This window comes from Trichechus manatus, unplaced genomic scaffold (genome assembly GCF_000243295.1).
Source record: "Trichechus manatus latirostris isolate Lorelei unplaced genomic scaffold, TriManLat1.0 scaffold00067, whole genome shotgun sequence".
In the NCBI taxonomy this organism is placed as follows: Eukaryota; Metazoa; Chordata; class Mammalia; order Sirenia; family Trichechidae; genus Trichechus; species Trichechus manatus.
The window spans coordinates 1807770-1827341 of NW_004444003.1; the positions used below are offsets into that span (position 1 = coordinate 1807770).

General features: G+C 41.4%; 1 protein-coding gene across 1 annotated transcript in view; it reads left to right on the forward strand.

The window, feature by feature from the left end:
• Positions 1-3867: 3867 nt before the first annotated feature.
• The window catches only part of DCLRE1C (DNA cross-link repair 1C), a 70676-nt gene continuing 54971 nt past the window's right edge, over positions 3868-19572 (forward strand). Inside the window, 4 exon segments of the mRNA XM_023734336.1 lie at positions 3868-4073; positions 8048-8099; positions 11472-11556; positions 12809-12868. Coding sequence (XP_023590104.1) covers positions 3965-4073; positions 8048-8099; positions 11472-11556; positions 12809-12868 — 306 coding nt within the window. The 5' untranslated portion in view covers positions 3868-3964.

Consider the following 19572-nt stretch of genomic DNA (forward strand, 5'->3'; position numbering starts at 1 on the left):
ATTTTACATTTGCTTACTGTGTCCCAGCTTCTTGTTTTGTTTTGATATGCCCAAATAGGCTGCTCATATGAGCTAGTTTGATTATTGGCATATTTGAAGCCCTAATGTGCTGTCAGCAGGTGGTTAGATCTGTTACTATGTATGTGAGCTCAGGATTCTGCCCACTCCTCCTGTATGGATTCAGCTCTGGTGCCCAGGTAGATAGCTACCAAGTGTGTGGTGTAGGCTCACTTACTGTCCTAGACAGGTATGGATGATTGGTGTAAGCACAGGCATCTGGCTGCAACAGGGGGACACACTCAGAGCAAGGCAGGGGCCTGACGGCCACCCCTGAGTGTCCAGGAAGAATGCATGTCCTTGTTCCCTAGAGCACGCAGGTGGGTAGGTTTTGCAGTCAGATTATGAGCACCTAATGATGTTAGCTGTAAGGACTAGGGGGCACCTCTTATTCATGGGCCCCTATTGCAGGTGGCCAGGTGGCATGGGTGGAGCCACCTGTCCTGAGGCCCCTGATGTGGGTAGGTGAAGACCCCGCTTAATGGGCAGAGCAGTGACAATTGTCAAGAACCTGCCACTTCACAGCTAAAACAGTTGAAGTTAGAGTTCTGGTATATACCCTTTTGTATTGCAGTAATGAAGGCCTACACTACTGAGATGGGCCCACACAAGTCTATGCAGGGGGAAAAGCACTCAAAGTCTGCAGATCCCTATGCCTGTGCCGAGGCAAAGGAGCTGTGCTTACCCTGGGTTCCTGGCTTAAGGGAGCCTGCAGTTTATTTTTTCTCCTTTTTGTTAATTTGTTCACTCTCCAGGGCAGGGAGAATGGCTCTGGGCATGTGACAGATCTTACTTCCGTCCCAGGGGACTCGGCAATTGTTGAAGTTGGTCTGGGAGCCAGGGCAGAGCAGGGAGCGGGGAGGTAAATGGGGGCTTCCCTAAGGGGGGTGTTTTTGATCCGCTTGGTAAGCCGTATGGAAGTACTTATCTTTCGCCAATGAGGGCTGTTTCTCACTGTTTCTGGGTGGCCGGGGAGACTCCCTGGTGGTGAGTATCTCCTGGTGCAGAAAATGCGCCTCCTGAGCATGGCTGCTTGCCTGCCTCACCACTCACCCACAAGCTGATCGAGCCTGAAGTGCTCAGGCTTTCGCCGGCTCAGGTCTGGCAACTCCTGGCTGCTTCCAAACCGTCTCTCTCTCTCCCCCTGCCACTCAGTCCAGTCCTCAACTCTGCCTTTGATGTTCAGGGCTCCCAGATTGCCATATATAATCAATTTTGGGTCTTTGTTGTAAGAGTGTCCACCAGAAGAGTCTGACTACTCTGCCATCTTGGCCCCGTCTCTCACAATTTTCTTTATAAGCACGCATGGGAGAAATTTCTCTTGCGACTCAGTGTCCAGAAAATTGGGCTTCTTCTGAAAAGCTGTTTTATTTTCATGTTAAGGATGCCATAGAGGTTGTAGATGATAATGCCTCCCTCTTTACTTTGGCCTCTAGGAAAGCCAAATATATGGCCCACCTCTCACAAGAATACATGTGTGCATGTCTGTGAGCTATTCTTACCTGTCTTCACTATATTCTGTCTATCTTTCCCCTTTGTCCAGACTCTGTCAACATTTTCCTACATTCTTTTGTACTGTATTCACTGTGAAAAGAAGTGGGGATAAGTAAGTGGGCAAATAGATAAGAATATGAGCATTATCTTGAACTGCAGCTTTTCCACAAGCTCTAATTTTTGTCAGAAGTAGATACATGGAACTCTCTAGATGCCAGGCTCACTGCAGAATTTATCCTTAGGTACAGTCAACCTAGATAGCAATTAAAAAACAAAGACAAACCGATTGCCCTTGAGTCAGTTCCCATCCCTTGTGTGCCAGAGTAGAACTGCAATCCATAGAATTTTCAATGGACATAATCTTAACAGAAGTAGAAGCCAGGCCTTTCTTTCCTGGCACCACTGGGTGGATTTGAACTGCCTACTTTTTGGTTAGTAGCCCAAGGCAAGCCATTTGTGCCACCTATGAACCTAAATACAATGATAAAACCAAACCAAACCTATTGCCGAGTCGATTCTGACTCACAGTGACCTTGTAGGACAGAGTAGAACTGCCCCAAGGTTTCCAAGGCTGTAAATCTGTACTGAAGCAGATTGCCATATCTTTCTCCTGCACAGCAGTTGATGGGTTGGAACCACAGACTTTTCAGTTAGCCACTGAGGGCTTAACTACTGTGCCACCAGGGCTCCTTTTAGACACAGTGATAGCCCTCTATACTTCTCCCACTCCTCCCGCCTTTTTTTTTTTTTTTTTTTAAAGATTTTATGAGTGTCTGTATTTGAATAGGGACTCTGAGTAACTTGGCTGCAGGAACATGCTGATATATAAACATAGAAATAAATTCTCTGAGGGTGGCATTCTGATTCATTGTTCCTGGATTTATTTCCATTTTACTTACCATGTTCTACAAATGTGTCCTCTCCCCATAGACTGAAAACAACTTTAAGGCACATTTTAGTCATCTGTGTAAGCACTAAGCACTATCAGGCTTGTCGCGGTGCTATGCACAAAGCAGGACCTCAAAAGTGAGTTGTTTGTGGTTAATAATACAGAGGTATCTAAGAAGAATTGCTAGATAGGGATACAATAAATGTCACTGTGATTATTTGGTGAATCTTAATACGTTAACAAATCTTTTTATAAAGTAGTTTTGGTGGTTAAAAAATTCTAGACCTCCTCCCTTCCCCATTATGCTACCATCTTTTACACTTCTTTCTGACCACTAATAATACAGCTCTAAAGGGGGGAGGAGGAAGGCTAGCAGCTAAGATATCCTTGGGGTCTTTATTTATTTACCCTAAAATCATGTGTTTAAATTATGATCATCAGCGATTGTTTATTCATTCAATTTGTAGATTGTAAGTGGGAGAGCAAACTAATAATTAATGAACTACCATGAGGCCCTTTGCCGTCAAGTCAATTCCAACTCGTAGGAGTCCTGGTGGTAGAGTGGTTAAGAGCCTGGCTGCTAACCAAAAGGTTGGCAGTTCAAATGCACCATCTACTCCTCGGAAACCCTGTGGGACGGTTCTACTTTGTCCTATAGGGTCACTATGAGTGGGAATTGACTTCACGGCAATGGGTTTGGTTTTTTATTTTGTTTTGTGTTCTTTACAATTTTCTCATACAGTCCCTGGAGAAGACATCATGCTTGGTAAAGCAAAGGGTCAGGGAAAAAGATGAAGACCCTCCACGAGATTGACTGACACAGTGGCTGCAACAATGGGCTCAAACATTGAGACCATTGTGAGGATGGCCCAGGACCGGGCAGTGTTTCCTTCTGTTGTACATAGTGTCGCTATGAGTCGGATCCGACTCCAAGGTACCTCACAACAATACTCATGGTTTTGTCACGAGGTAGAAACTACGATTGCCATTTTAAAGATGAAGAAACTGAACTCGGCTTTCAGGCTATGAGTAGAAAAGCAGGAAATGAAACGCAGTCTGATTCTGAAGCGAAACTCTACACCCCACCTCGCATCCTTGGGTGGAACCAGCTCTTTCAGCTACTATTAGGTGTTTCCGCTTCTGCTACAGACACGGACAACAACCCTTCACCAGGCAACACTCGTACTGTTCTGTCGAGACTTTCAGCAGGAACCAGAACCCTCACTCTAAACCCTCCACTCCACCCAGCCTCTCCAGGACTAGGCAAAGGAGCCCCCTCACCTGTTGCGCACGCAGCTGGTTTTTTTTTTTTAAATTCTAAGTTTGCGGGAGGCAGGAACGTGACTGGACGTTCCATAGCACCGCCCCCTGACCACAAGGTTGCTTTGATTGGGCGAGGCTGCGCGTCGGCTGGCCAATGGCAAGGCGGCGGGCGGGCTCCCGGAAGTGGCAGCGGGGTCAGAGACAAGCTGGGCTTCAGCGGCGGCCGGCGCGGAGTTTTGTCCGCAGAGATTGGCGGAAGGTATGAGTTCCTTCGGCGGACAGATGGTTGAGTATCCAACCATCTCCATAGACCGCTTCGACCGGGAGAACCTGCGGGCGCGTGCTTACTTCCTGTCCCACTGCCACAAGGGTGAGTGAGCTCTGCGCGTTTCCCACTCCCAGGGAAGCAGGGGGCTGCTAGTGCTTTGGCCTCGCGGGAGAATCGCCCGAGGGGCTGGATAGAGGAGGAGAAGCTGGCATCGGGGCCCTGGAGCAAGAAAGGTGCAGGCTTTGGGAGACAAGAGGAGGGATTATCAACTACACCTTGTCTCAGTCTGGCTGTTCAACTTCTCTAAGGCTTTATTTTCTTCCTTTGTGAAATGGGACAGAACAGCGTCTGCCTGTTTTGCACTGTCAGGCTTATTTGGTCAGGCCCAACTATTAGATTCTTTGGTAGTTATCATAGCGGCTTGTAGTCCGAAATTGGCTAGGATTAGTTCTCCCACATCCTCACTACCATATTATAAAGGAAATAAGTTTCACATCAAATTCTGCCACACACCCAACCAAACCTTCGTTAGCAAGCGGACACACACACAAACATGCGTTCTAAACCACCTGTCTATAGGCTCCACTAAGTACAAGTTCCCCCTCCTTTTAGATGTTCTGACCACATCCAGTATGAAAGGTTCATTCTAGTTTAGAGGCAGGATGGCAGCAGAAAACCAGAATACTATGATCTCACAACTGGAAACATGGCCATTTAGGGATGAAGTCTAGAGTGTCATCCCTGATGGAGTCCCTGGGTGTTGCAAACTGCTTGGCTGCTAACCAAAAGGTTGGAAATTTGAGTCTACCCAGAGGCACCTGGAAGAAAGGCCTGGCGATCTACTTCCAAAAAATCAGCTATTGAAAACTCTATGGAGCACAGTTCTACTCTGACACACATGAGGTTGCCATGAGTCAGAATCTACTCGTTGGCAACTAGTTTGTCATTGCTAATGATAAGGGCTCTAAACTTACTAGACGCTCCATGTGAGGATAGAGTATCTCTAAAATACTTTAGCCAATCCCCAGAGTTTGAATACCAGTAATCTCACAACCATTGCCCATTTTTAACACCTATTATGCTGACTAATGGGTTACTCATTCTACCAATGAAAAACGTTTTAATATTCATTACGCTGATTAGTACAGCCTTTGGCATTGATTAGGGGCCAGTAACCATTGATTAGTGGTTAAAGCACTCGGCTGCTAATGGAAAGGTCTGTGTTCAAAAACAGAAGGTCCATGGGAGATACATGTGGCAGTCTGCTTTCGTAAAGATTGCAGCCTTGTAAACCCTATGGGGCAGTTCTACTCTGTCCTGTAGGGTCGCTATGAGTCTGAGTCAACTCAGCGGCAGTGGGTTTGGTTTGGTTTTGGCATTGGTTGGAGATAAAGATAAACTGAAGCACTTCACTGGCTGTCTCTTTAAGTGTAGACTTTACAGAGTAGCTTGAGAAGTAGCAACTACCCCTTTGAAACATGAGTTCCTGATAAGGATTACTGATGGCACCTAGTGTAATGAACTTATACATACATATTACAGTTATCATAACACTGCCCTTCCTCACAGGGTTTGTGTGAAGATCAAATGTCTTGTGCATGGAATCGATCACTTTAACTCTACCACCAGTTGCCGTAGAGTTGACTCCAACTCATGGTGACCCCATGTGTGTCAGAATTGAGCTGTCCTCCATAGTTTTCAAAGGCTGATTTTTCAGAAGTGGATTGCCAGGACTTTCTTTAAAGGCCTCTGGGTGGGCTAGAACTTCCATCCTTTTGATCGGTAGCCAGTTGCATCAACTGCATCAGCTGCATCACCTAGGGACAAATTGTTGAAGTTACTGCTTTTGGGAAATTTCTCTGCTTCCTTGCTCAAGGTTACCAATTATCTCTCTTTAATGAGGAAGAGCTGGACCACTGCTCTCTAGTTGCCAAGCAGCACTGTGAGATCCTTCTGGTTATTCTCGAGGATAACATTTTTTGTTTTGTTTTTTATTGAGAATCTGCTTCTGGATGTTTAAGAGTACTGGAGATAAGGATGCTCCCATTTTTACCTTTTGTGTTCAGTCTCACTGGAATCTCTGAACTCAAAATTTGATAGACATTGTTAAAGTATGGCTTTGGGACTTGCCCTTGATGTTGAGGAGTAGTGGGTTTGGAGAAATAATTTGTCTAAAGGAATTTGTGAAACCATCATTATTAGTTTGTACATTAAGCAAGAAATTGAGTCTCTTCTATCTAGCGATTCATAATAACTTTTCCTGTTGTCTTATGTGTAGGTCTGTACTCAACCTTGATGTAAACTCATCAAGGGTGAGAATTCAACTTCTGCTTTTGGGCATTTCTCACATTGCATTCTAGTGGTTTTTAACTGTTTCGGACACAGACTTTTTTGAATGTCTGACAAAATCTATGGACTCTTGCTAGAAAAAAATTCACGTATGCATCATATTTTGATATAATTTGAGGTGGGCTGTGAAGCACATTTAGGGACCATGTGGAGCTCAGTGCTGCACTCAAAACCTGTTGCTGTTGAGTTGATTCCAACTCATAGTGACCCTGTAGGACAGAGTAGAACTGCCCCATAGGGCTTCCAAGGCTGTAAATCTTTACAGAAGCAGAGTGCCACATTGTTCTCTCACAGAGCCACTGGGTGGGTATGAACTGCCAGCCTTTCCATTAGCAGCTGAGCACTTAACCACTGCGCCCCCAGGGCTCCTTAGAGGTCACTCAGGGTAGGCTTTATAAATGTCATTGAGACGTGGAAGACAAGAGGGGGTTCGTGGTCTGAAATAGTGGCCCAGGGCTGGGGCAGATCCAGAAGGGGGCAACTTGATGATTTGTTCTGGCCAAGGAAAAGGAAAAAGGTCCTGGAAAATAGACTCTGGGTGCCATTTCTAGCAGCACCAAGTAAACTCATGCAGGTTCCCTTGACCACCAGTCAGGAAAGGGGTGTCTTGATGAGAAGGCTCTTAGGATGCTGTCTGCTGAGTCAGTTTGGGAGCATGGAGCGGAGTCCTGATTCCAGCCTTCTTTTTGCCATGGCATAAACTCTTCGGAAACCCTGATCACTGAGAGTCCTGCCCTAGAACCTACCCGTAGGCCCTAAAAGACTGAACGAGGAGTGACCTGAGGAGATTCACACTTTGAGCAGGCAAGTGGACTGTCCTGCGGAGGCATGTGTCCAGTCATGGTCTGCTAAGTGAGGTGCAGTGACTGCCTTGTGTTCACTGGATTTAAGGGTCTTCACATATAAATTGAGGGCGCACGTGTGTGTGTGTGTGTGTGTGTGTGTGTATTGGAGGAGATAGTTAGAATAATTAGAAATGGTTTACTTTGACTAAACGATTTAGAAATGTTTGGTCATTGTCATCTAGGCCTTTATGTGCTAAAGATTCAGGACATGTTTAGATATACTATCTATTTAATCTAATACTTGGTATAAATGTTATTTTTCTTTAAATGTCCTCTTCCTGTGTCTATTTTTTTGGAAAGCTGTGGAGCAAGCCCATGGGGGTGGTAATATTCCATCTTTCAGCCAAGCAGTCAAAGTAGGGTGAGGAGATAATGAAACTCTTCTCATTCTTGTTCGAGCCTGAATGATTTCCTAGAAGCTTCCATGGAAGCAAGCTTGACCTTCTAGATGGAATAACAGGTGATGGGAATTGAGTGGGTCACATAGAGTGTGGCCTGAAGAATGGATTGAAATCAAAGAAGAGTAACAGAAAGGGCAGGAAGTTGTTCTGAATGAGCCCTTGGTCACTCATTCTTCTGTGGCTGCTCAGAGTGATTTAGATTTGGCCCTAAGATGCAGAGGATCATGCTCTTTTGAACTTGCTTTCGATGGGCTCAGAGATGGTCAACTTCTTCTGGTTCCTGGCTGTTCTAAGACAGATTCCTCACCACAGAAGAAAGAGCTAGTAGCCCATAGGAATCAGTGTCTTATAAAAGTGAACCTATCATGTATTTTCTCTCAAAAGGAAGCTTAAAGAACAGATGACTCAGTTTCCTTGTGCTAAGAAATCTTCTGAAAAAAAAAAAAAGTGTATTTGATTGTTGATTTTTTTTTGTTTTTAGATCACATGAAAGGATTAAGAGCCCCTGCCTTGAAAAGAAGATTGGAGTGCAGGTAATTTACTTTGCTACTTAGAGGCAGTCCCTGGATTATAAACGTTTGACTTACGTACAACCCGTAGTTACCAAGTGTCTTAGTTATCTAGCGCTGCTAAAACATAAATACCACAGGTGGATGGCTTTAACAAAGAGGAATTTATTTCCTCACAGTAAGTAAGTAGGCTAGAAGTCCAAATTCAGGGTGTCAGCTCCAGAGGAAGTCTTTCTCTCTCTGTCGGCCTTCTCATTAATCTTCCCCTGGACTAGGAGCTTCTCCGCACAGGGACCCCAGATCCAAAGGATGTGCTCTGCTCCCAGCACTGCTTTCTTGGTGGTATGAGGTCCCCCACTTTCTGCCTGCTTCCCATTCCTCTCTTATAAGATAAGAGGTGGTATAGGTCACACCCCAGGGAAACTCCCTTTACATTGGATCAGGGATGTGACCTTAGGAAGGGTGTTACAGTCCCACCCTAATCCTCTTTAACATAAAATTACAATCACAAAATGGAGGATAACCACCCAGTACTGGGACTCATGGCCCAGCCAAATTGATGCATGCATTTTTGGGGGGACATAATTCAATCCATGACACCAACCAACCCCTGTAAAGCCTATTATATTAAAAATTCAGGATATATGCAATGGTTCCTAATAACAAGCACTACTTTGCGACATGCATCAAAACATTATTATTACAGTCATCCCTCGGTATCCACAGGGGATTGGCTCCAGGACCCTTGCAGATACTAGAATCCAGGGATACTCAAGTCCCTTATATAAAATGGCTTAATATTTGCATATAACCTACTCACATCCTCCCCTAAACTTTAGTAATCTCTAGATTATTTACAATACCTAATGCAATGTAGATGCTATGTAAATACTTGTTAATACTTCCACTTAACACTTACATCCTTTCTCAGTCTTTGCAAGCTCAAACAACGAGTGCTGGAGAGAGACAGGATCTGTGAAATGGTAGGAGGCTACAACAGGGTATGCCTACACATCATTTCACTCACATGGATTCAGCATAGCGCTCAGTGTGCAGCAAATTCAAGTTTTGCTTTTTGAAACTTTTTTTTCCCTGAATATTTTCAATCTGCAGTTGATTGAATCCGCGGATGCAGAACCCATGGATATGGAAGGCTGACTATATTACTGTATTATTATGTTAAAGATGTTTTAGTGTATCTGGAAGTATTTCTTTAATGTTTTTTATACATAGAAAGGTACATAATATACTAAGACAAACATTTGACTGACATCAGATACAAACTGTACCTGTTATAACTTACGTACAAATTTGACTTAAAGACAGATTTAGGAATGGAACTCGTTCATAATCCGGGGACTCCCTGTGTGTGTTTAAGTAAATCTTTTAATTGAGATATGACATCTAGTCGGAAAAGTACACAAATTCTAGGAGTACAGTTTGATGAATTTTTACAAAGTGAACACATCTGTGTAGCTTCCACCCAGATCAAGAAATAGAACAGTTCCAATACCACCAAACTCCTTGGACCTCCTTCCAGTCATTGCCCTCTCTCCCAAAGGTAACCTCTATTCTGATATTTATCATCATAGTTTACCTTGGCTGTTTTTTAATTTTATATAAGTGAAATTGTACAGAATAGCCTCTTTTATATTTGCGTTCTTTCACTTAACATTGTATTTGTGTGATTTATTCATGCTGTTGGGTGCAGCAATAGTTTGTTCATTGTTCATTTTGTAAATGTGGATTTTATGTATATATGTGGCAATGGTTGTTCCATACTAAAGAGTGAATATTTTCGGATCTTTTTTTAAGCTGAACTATTGCATTCTTTTCCTGAAGCCACTACCTAAATTTAAATTCTAAATTCTCAAAATATGTATTTGGAAAGGGCCTTATTGACTTTTAAACTTTTGAACCAGTGGATGTCAGCTTCTCTACTAAGTGATATCAACAGCCTGTGTTCTTGATAATAATAGATATTATTTATTGAGTACTTACTATGTGCTGGCCACTATGCTAAATTCTCTATATTTATTTATTAGTTCAGCAATTTTTTGAGTACCTATGATGAGTCAGGCACTATACTGAATGTTAAGGATACAATAGTGAGCAACACAGACAAAAATCCCTGCCCTCTTGTAGCTGACATTTTCATTAGAGCCTCCTGAGCATCTTTTGAATAGATACTATTATTATTTCTGTTTTACAGATGAGCAAACTGAGGAACCAGAGAGGTTAAATTAGTTGCCAAGGTCATGCAGCCAGTAAGTGGCAGAACCAGGCTTTCAACCAGGTCTGTCTGATTTTAGAGCCTATGTATTAGTTATCAATTGCTGCGTAACAAATTATCCCCAAACATAGTATCTTAAAATACCAAGAATGACGTTATCTCTCTCAGTTTATGCAGATTAGGAATGCAGACAGGGCACAGTGGGGATGGTTGGTTTCTGCTTGACTGGGTGTCACCTGGGGACTCAAATGATCTCAAGGCTCACTCACTCACATGTCTGCCAGCTGAGCTGGGAAGACTCAAGCAGTTGGGGCTGTAACAGCTGGGGTTCCTTGGGCATCTCGCTGTCTCTAAAAAGCCTCTACAGCATGGTGGTTTAAGGATAGCTGGACTTCTTACATGGAGATTCAGGGCTTAAAAAGTGTATGTCCCGAGAGAGCCAGAAGGAAGCCATATTGCCTGGAGATCTAACCTCTAATGTCATGCAGTATCACTTCACTACATTCTGTTGGTTAAGGCAGTTAAAAAAGTCTGCCCACGTTCAAGGGGGATAGAACACAGTCCACATGGAAGAATTTCGATGTCCATGTTGTAAGAAGAGTGTGTAGGGCAGGGTATTTATTAGTGTGGCCATGTTTGGAAAATACAGTCTGCCACTGACTGTATTACTGTCCTCTAAACTATACCGTTGATTTTTTTAAAAAGTTTATTATGAAATTAATATATGTTAATTTAAAAAATAGGCAGAATACATGTATATGAAGTATAAAGCAGAAACCTTCTGTTCCTCACACCTCCTTTCCATTTTCCAGAGATACAGCTTAACATTTGGCGGCTATCTTATCAAACAAACTTGGTCATGGACAAACACATCTCTGTCATAAGAATGGTGAGGAACAACTTTTTCAGGCAGTCAGAGGACATAGTATTTTCCCTGACCTGCTTCTTCCCCACCTCCCTTCATGCTCTTGATAGGACCAAAAGAGGCAGTGATGTGTAGGTATGTGGGGAACTACTCTAACACCCTTTGTGGCAGCACAGTTCTAAATTGATAGAGATAACTGATACACGATGAAATGTGTTTCCTAGTCACCAAGTAAGATGCTTCATCTTGGATTGTACTGAAACAGTTTTGTGTTTTTTTTTTTGTCTTTTCCTTTCAGCTTGAAGGTTTACTTATACTGTTCTCCTGTTACTAAGGAGTTGTTGTTAACTAACCCAAAATACAGATTTTGGGAGAAACGAACTGTAAGTTTTATTTTTTTTGATTAACACTATTTCTGTTTTTTAAATGGGAAATAGTATTTAGAGACAGATTGAAAAAAGGATTGGAATTAGTCAAAGCCTAGTTCCTCACACACCGGATTTATTGACATTAATAAGAATAGTGACATTTAGTCTTTCATAATTCAGCAGTTTGGAAAAGGTTGACTTTTATTATTATTGTTGATTTGTTTTTCTTGTCCCTCAGCAGTTTGATCTAGGTCCTTAGTTTTATTTGTCTAGTCTCACTGACTCTCTAGCTAAGATGCATTTTAATATTTTATAGTGTAAAATGTTTGTTAATATAGTTGATATCCATAAAAAAACCCATTGCTGTCTAGTTGATTCCTACTCATAGCGACCCTAGAGGACAGAGTGGAACTGCCCCATAGGGTTTCCAAGGAGTGCCTGGTGGATTTGAACTGCTGACCTTTTGGTTAACAGCCATAGCTCTTAACCACTACACCACCAGGGTTTCTTGATAGTGATACTACATGGGAAAAAAGTCCAGTTCATATATGAACACATGTAAAAATCCTAATTAAGATAGTAGCTAACTGAATCTAACCCTATTTAAAAAAATAATACATCATGAATAAGATCTGTCAATCTCAGAAATGCAAGGATATTTTTAACACTTGAACCTCAAATACCATATTTTACATTAGTAGACTAAGAAGATGAAAAATTACATTCCTTCATTCATTCATCAAGTACTTACTGAGTGCCTGTTATGTGCTTGTCATTGATCTAGTCAAGTATGCAAGGTCATTATGGAGCACTCTGTAGCAATTAGAATCAGTGAACCAGGTGTTTTTACAGAGCATCATGTATTGACCCAGACTGTGTTTCATAGCATAAAACCTGAAGACACATATCACTACATATTTTACAGAGACTTAGATTCAAAGGGAGAGGGGAATGGGAGTGACAGGGAGATGAACAGAGGAAAATTGAATTTATGGAAATAAAATTGGTGTGTCAAAGGATATATAAATTTATAACACTTTTGATACATATTGCCAAATCAACTTCCAGAAAAGTCTTATTTTAGCTTTATATCTTTTTAAGCTATTAAAAAGTATATTATAGTGAAATCAGAAATTATTATGTGGAGAGAGTCTGTAACTTTTCTCTAGTCCTCTTCCTGTGTTTGTGATGTAAAGGCATACCAAGCCATGAAAAACCAAATGTAGGTGATAAGATATATACATGATCTCTTATTTTATTTTCATAGATATCAATTGAAGTTGAAACTCCTACCCAGATACCTTTAATCGATGAGGCGTCAGGCGAGGTAACTACATTTTTTAAAATACTGTGTGATTTTTTAAATTATTTAATGTTTAAAATGATTATCTGCCTCCTTGATTTTGAATGCTCATTTAACCATAAGTAAAAATTATAGCAATTAAGTTTTTAGAACAAAAAAAATTTGCAATGTATTATTTCCTGCATCCAGAAGATTGGACATGGCTTACATTAAAATTGTTCCTTTTTCATATTGTATGCTAATGACTGGAACTCCGTGTCATTGTCATTTTTATTAAGTTTATTATAGTGTTCGGTATATACAAAGGTGGTTAATATTTTTGCAGCAACTTATGTGTATTGTGATTTTTCTCTGAATCATTTTCTTATTTTGATAAAAAGTCTCTGCCTGAGTAGGTATTTATTTTTTATCCTTAAACTTAGAAGTATAGGTACTTTTGTGCTGTGAATGTACTCTTTTAAAAGTAGGACTGTGGAATTACCTTTTTTACCTCAAGCTATACTTAGGGTTAGTAGATGTTTTCCTATATTTGTGGCGGACCTAGTTACAGTAGTATTTGTTCAATAGCCTGATTATAGCCTGCTGCATTGACATGTTTAACCCTGAAGGGGATCCTTTGCTGTGTGAATGTGATCAGAGCAGGGCCCTGAGTTTTCAAACATTTCTTCTTTGGAGAAGATCAAACATTTGAAGTATTCCTCTCATCCAGTTATTGTCCTAAGGAGGACAATAAGAATAAGAAAAAGACTCAGGATGGCCTGAACCTTTCTAAATGCCATCCTAGACCCAAGCTAGCTACCCACTTTTTCCGGGAATACCCTCATTGGTGGCTGTCTTGTCATATACAGCACATTGACAGAAGGCTTTCTCAGAATGGGGCAGCAGGCATGCCCTTGTTTCTGTCCCACTCTGATCCTTTGTGCATCGTCTAGTGTTCTGTGCCTTTTGTGCATTGTTTATCCAGCACCAGCCAATAGCAGGTCACTTTTTATTTATTTTTCCCGATAAAAAAATTTATACATACATTGTTATGTGACTCTAATTGCTCTCCGTGTACTGTGACAGCACACTCCTCCTTTCCACCCTAGATCCCCATGTCCATTCAACCAGCTCCTAACCCTCTCTGCCTTCCCCTCTCATGGCAGGTCACCTTTTAAAGGGAACTTCAGAATGAACTATACTAGAATTAAGTGAGAATTAACCATTATCCAGTAGGGAGCTGGTGTGTAGAGAGCTCTGTCCCCATGTTCTGAGGGCTGGACAGTAAGTGTACCCCTCAGGCTCTGCCCTGACAGTGCAGTATAATGTGCAGTGTGGTGAATTGGGAGAGTTAGGATTTTAGGAAGAAGCTACATCTGGCTTTTTTTTTTTTTTTTAAAGTTTTAGATAATTTACATACCATACAATCCACCCATTTGAAGTGTACAATTCAGTGGCCTTTAATATATTCATAGAGTCATGTACCCATGACCACAATTGATTTTAGGACATTTTCATTACCCCAAAAAGAAACCCTGCACCCTTAGCTCTCACCCCTACCCTAATTCCCCCACCTCCCCCAACCCTAGGCAATCACTAATCTACTATTTTTCTCTATGGATTTGCCTATTCTGGACATTTCATACAATTGGAATCATATACTGTGTGGTCCTTTGTGACTGACTTCTTTACGTAGCATAATGTTTTCACCTGTGTTGTAGCATATATCAGTACTTTATTTCCTTTTATGATCAAATAATATTCCATGGTATGGACATACAACCTTTTATTTATCCACTCATTAATTTATGGACATTTGGGCTGTTTCCACCTTTTGGTTATTATGAATAACACTGCCATGAACATTTGTGTGCAAGTTTTTATGTGGACATACATGTTTTCAGTTCTCAGAGTTAGATACCTAGTAATGGAATTGCTGAATCATGTGGTAACTAGTTCTGTGTTTAGCTGTTATTGAGTAGGCAAGGATTCCATTTGTTTCCAGAATTTGGAGAATGAGGAAATGGGGGAGAAAAGGCATACCTCACATTCTTGAGAGGTACTTGAGTGTTCTGTAAAGCAGGGCTTTATTTAGATCTTAATGACAGCTTTGGGAGTCCCTGTGTGGTGCAAATGGTTAATGTGCTCGGCTGCTATCCAAAAAGTTAGAAATTTGAGTCCACCCAGAGCTGCCTGGGAAGAAAGCCCTGGTGATCTACTTCCAATAAATCAGCTATTGAAAACCCTATGGAGGAGGCAGGGCCAAGATGGCAGAGTAGTCAGATGCTTCTGATGGTCCCTCTTACAACAAACACCCGAAAAAACAAGTGAATCTATTATATATGACAGTCTAGGAGCCCTGGACATCAAAGGCAAAGTTGAGGAATCGGACTGAGTGGCGGGGGAGGGAGAGACAGTTCGGAAGCAGCGAGAAGTTGCCAGACCTGACCTGGCGAAAGCCTGAGCCCTTCAGGCCTGATCAGCTTGGTGTACAGTGAGGCAGGTAAGCAGCAGTGCTTGGGAGGCATTTTCCACATCGGGAGAGACCCAGTGGCAGAGAGTCTACTCCGCCATCCAGAACCAGTGAGACACAGCCCTCAATCGGCAAAAGATAAGTACTTGCATCTGGTCTACCGCACGGATCAAAAACACCCCGTTTAGGGAAAACCGTCTCTCCCGTTTACCTCCCAACTCCATGCTCTGTACTGGGTCCAGGACTGGCTTCAGCAATTGCCGAGTCCTCTGGGCTGGAAGTAGGACCTGTCACACCTGGAGCCATTCTTCCGGCCTTGGAGAGTGAACAAATTAACAAAAAGGGGAAAAAATAATCTGCTGGCTCCCCTAAGCCAGGAATTCAGGGTAGGCACAGCTCCTTTGCCTAGGCACAGGCATAAGGGATCCACGGAGTTTGAGTCCCTGTCCCCCTACATAGACTTGTGTGTGCCCATTTCAACAGTATAGGCTCTCATTACTGCAGTACAACAGAGTATATAACTGAAGTCTAACTTCAACTGTTTCAGCTGTGAAGTGGCAGCTTCTTGACATTTGTCACTGCTCTGCCCATTAAGCACGGTCTTCACCTACCCGCATCAGGGGCCTGAGGACTAGTGGCTCCACCTACACCACTTACCCACCTGCAATAGGGGCCCAAGAATAAGAGGTGCCCCCCAGTCCTCACAGCCACAGCAATAGGTGCTCATAATCCAGCTGCAAAACCCACCCATCTACGCACTTTAGGGAACAGGGCCACACTTTCCTCTTAGACACTTGGGGGTAGCTGTCGACCCCCTGCCTTACTCAGCCTGTATCTCCCTGCTGCAGCTGGATGACTGTGCCTACACCAATCACCCATGCCTGACTAGAATGTAGGTGAGAGCTTGCACCACACACTTGGTACCTGGACACCTGAGCTGAATCCATACAGGAGGGGTGGGTGGATTCCTGGGCTCACATACTTAGTGGCAGGTCTGGCCACCTGGTGGGAGGACATTGGAGCTTCAGGGGTGCTGGTGATTGGGCTGGCACACACGAGCAGCCTATTTGGGCATGTCAAAACAAAACAAGAAGCTAGGACACAGTAAGCAAACATAAAATAAATAAATAAATATGATAACTTATTGATGGCTCAGAGACAACAGTCAATATCAAATCACATAAAGAGGCAGCCCATGATGGCCTCAGCAAGCTCCCAAGATAAAGAATCTAGAAATTTTCCAGAGGAAGAAAACATCTTAGAATTACCAGAGACAGAATACAAAAGATTAATATACTGAACCCTTCAAGAGATCAGGAAGGAGATCAGGCAGAACACAGACCAAGCAATAGGGGAACTTAAGAAGACTAGAGAAGAACATAATGACATATTTAACAGGCTGCAAGAATCCATAGAGAGACAGCAATCAGAAATCCAGAGGCTTAACAATAAAATGTCAGAATTACACAACTCAATAGAAAGTCATGGGAGCAGAACTGAGGCAATGGAAATCAGAATTAGTGAGATTGAAGATAAAGCACTTGACACCAACTTATCTGAGGAAACATCAGATAAAAGGATTAAAAAAAAATGAAGTCCTAAGAATTATGTGGGACTCTTATCAAGAGAAATAACCTGCGAGTGATTGGAGTACCAGAAGGGTGGGGGGGTGGATGACAGAAAATACAGAGAGAATTGTTGAAGACTTGTTGGCAGAAAACTTCCCTGATATCGTGAAAGATGAGAAGATATCTATCCAAGATGCTTATCGAACCCCACATAAGGTAGATCCCAAAGGAAAATCACTAAGACGTATTATAATCAAATTTGCCAAAACCAAAGATAAAGAGAGAATTTTAAGAGCGGCTAGGATAAACGAAAAGTTACCTGCAAAGGAGAGTCAATAAGAATAAGCTCGAACTACTCACCAGAAACCATGCAGGCAAGAAGGCAATGGGATAACATATATAAAGCCTTGAAGGAAAAAAATTGCCAGCCAAGAATTATGTATCCAGCAAAACTGTCTCTCACATATGATGGAGAAATTAGGACATTTCCAGATGAACAGAAGTTGAGGGAATTTGTAAAAACCAAAGCAAAATTACAAGAAATACTAAAGGGAATCCTCTGGTTAGAAAATCAATAACATCAGATGACAACTCAAGACTAGAACACAGCAGAGCAACCATATATCAACCCAGATAGGGAAGTCACAAAAATAAAAGCTAAAACACTGAAAATAGGGAAACAGATGTCAATGTGTAAAAGATGAAAACATTAAAACAAAGTAGAGGGACTAAAAATGTAGACAAAGATTTTTCATATGAGGAGGAAGTCAAGGAGATATAAAGAAATAAAAGACTGTATAAACATAGAAAAATAGGGGTAAATATTAAGGTAACCACAAAGGAAACTAACAATCCTATAAGTCAAAGAACAAGAAAAATACAAAGACTCAGCAAATACAAAATCAATAACAATGAAAAAATGAAAAGAAAATACATAAAGAAAAATGACTCAGCAAGAAAATTAAGTGGAACAAAGAAACTGAACAACACACGCAAAAAAAGGCATCAAAATGACAGCACTAAACTCATACCTATCAATAATTATGCTGAATGTAAATGGACTAAATGCACCAATAAAGAGACTGAGAGTGACAGATTCGATAAAAAAACATGATCTGTCTCTATGCTGTCTACAAGAGACACACCTTAAAGACACAAACTAAAACTCAAAGGATGGAAAAAAATATATCAAGCAAACAACACTTAAAAAATAGCAGGAGTGGCACTATTAATCTCTTGACAAAATAGACTTTAAAGTAAAATCTACCACAAACGATAAGGAAGGACACTATATAATGGTTAAAGGGTCAATACACCAGGAGGACATAACTATAATAAATATTTACACATCCGACAACAGGGCTCCAAAATACATAAAACAAACTCCAACAGCACTGAAAAAAGAGATAGACAGCTCCACAATAGTAGTAGGAGACGTCAGCACATCACTTTCGGTGAAGGACAGAACATCCAGAAAGAAGCTCAACAAAAACACAGAAGATCTAAATGCTACAATCAACCAACTTGATCTCATAGACATACACCGAACACTCCGCCCAACAGCAACCTAGTATACTTTCTTTTCCAGCACGCATGGAACATTCTCCAGAATAGATCACACATTAAACCATAAAGCAAACCTTAACAAAATCCAAAGCATTGAAATTTTAACAAAGCATCTTTTCTGACTATACAGCCATAAAAGTTGAAATCAGTAACAGAAAAAGCAAGGAAAAAAAATCAAACACATGGAAATTGAACAACACCTTGCTCAAAAACTACTGGGTTATAGAAGAAATTAAGGATGGAATAAAGAAATTCATAGAATCAAATAAGAACGAAAACACATCCTACCAGAAACTTTGGGACACAGCTAAAGCAGTGCTCAGAGATCAGTTTATAGCAATAAATGCACACATCCAAAAGGAAGAAAGGGCCAAAAGCAAAACATTAACCCTACAACTTGAACATGAAGAAAGAGCATCAAAAGAAGCCCTCGAGTGCCAGAAGAAAGGAAATAATAAGAATTAGAGCAGAATTAAGTGAAATAGAGAATAGAAAAACAATTGAAAGAGTTAACGAGACCAAAAGCTGGTTCTTTGAAAACATCAACAAAATTGATAAACCACTGGCCAGACTGACAAAAGAAACACAGGAGAGGAAGCAAATAACCTGTATAAGAAATGAGATGGGTGATACCATAACAGATCCAACTGAAATTAAAAGAATCATAACAGGATACTATGAAAAATTGTACTCTTAACAAATTTGATAACCTAGAGGAAATGGACTAATTTCTAGAAACACGCTACCTACCTAAACTGACACAAACAGAAGTAGAACAACTAAATAAACCTGTAACAAAAGAAGAGATTGAAAAGGTAATTTAAAAACTCCCAACAAAAACAAAGCCCTGGCCCGGACGGCTTCACTGGAGAATTCTACCAAACTCTCAGAGAAGAGTTAACACCACTACTACTGACGGTATTTCAGAGCATAGAAAAGGATGGAATACTCCCAAACTCATTCTGTGACGCCAGCATAACCCTGATACCAAAACCAGGTAAAGACACCGCAAGGAAAGAAAATTACAGACCAGTATCCCTCATGAACATTGACACAAAAATCCTCAATAAAATTCTAGCCAATAGAATTCAGCAACATATCAAAAAAAATAATTCACCATAATCAAGTGGGATTTATACCAG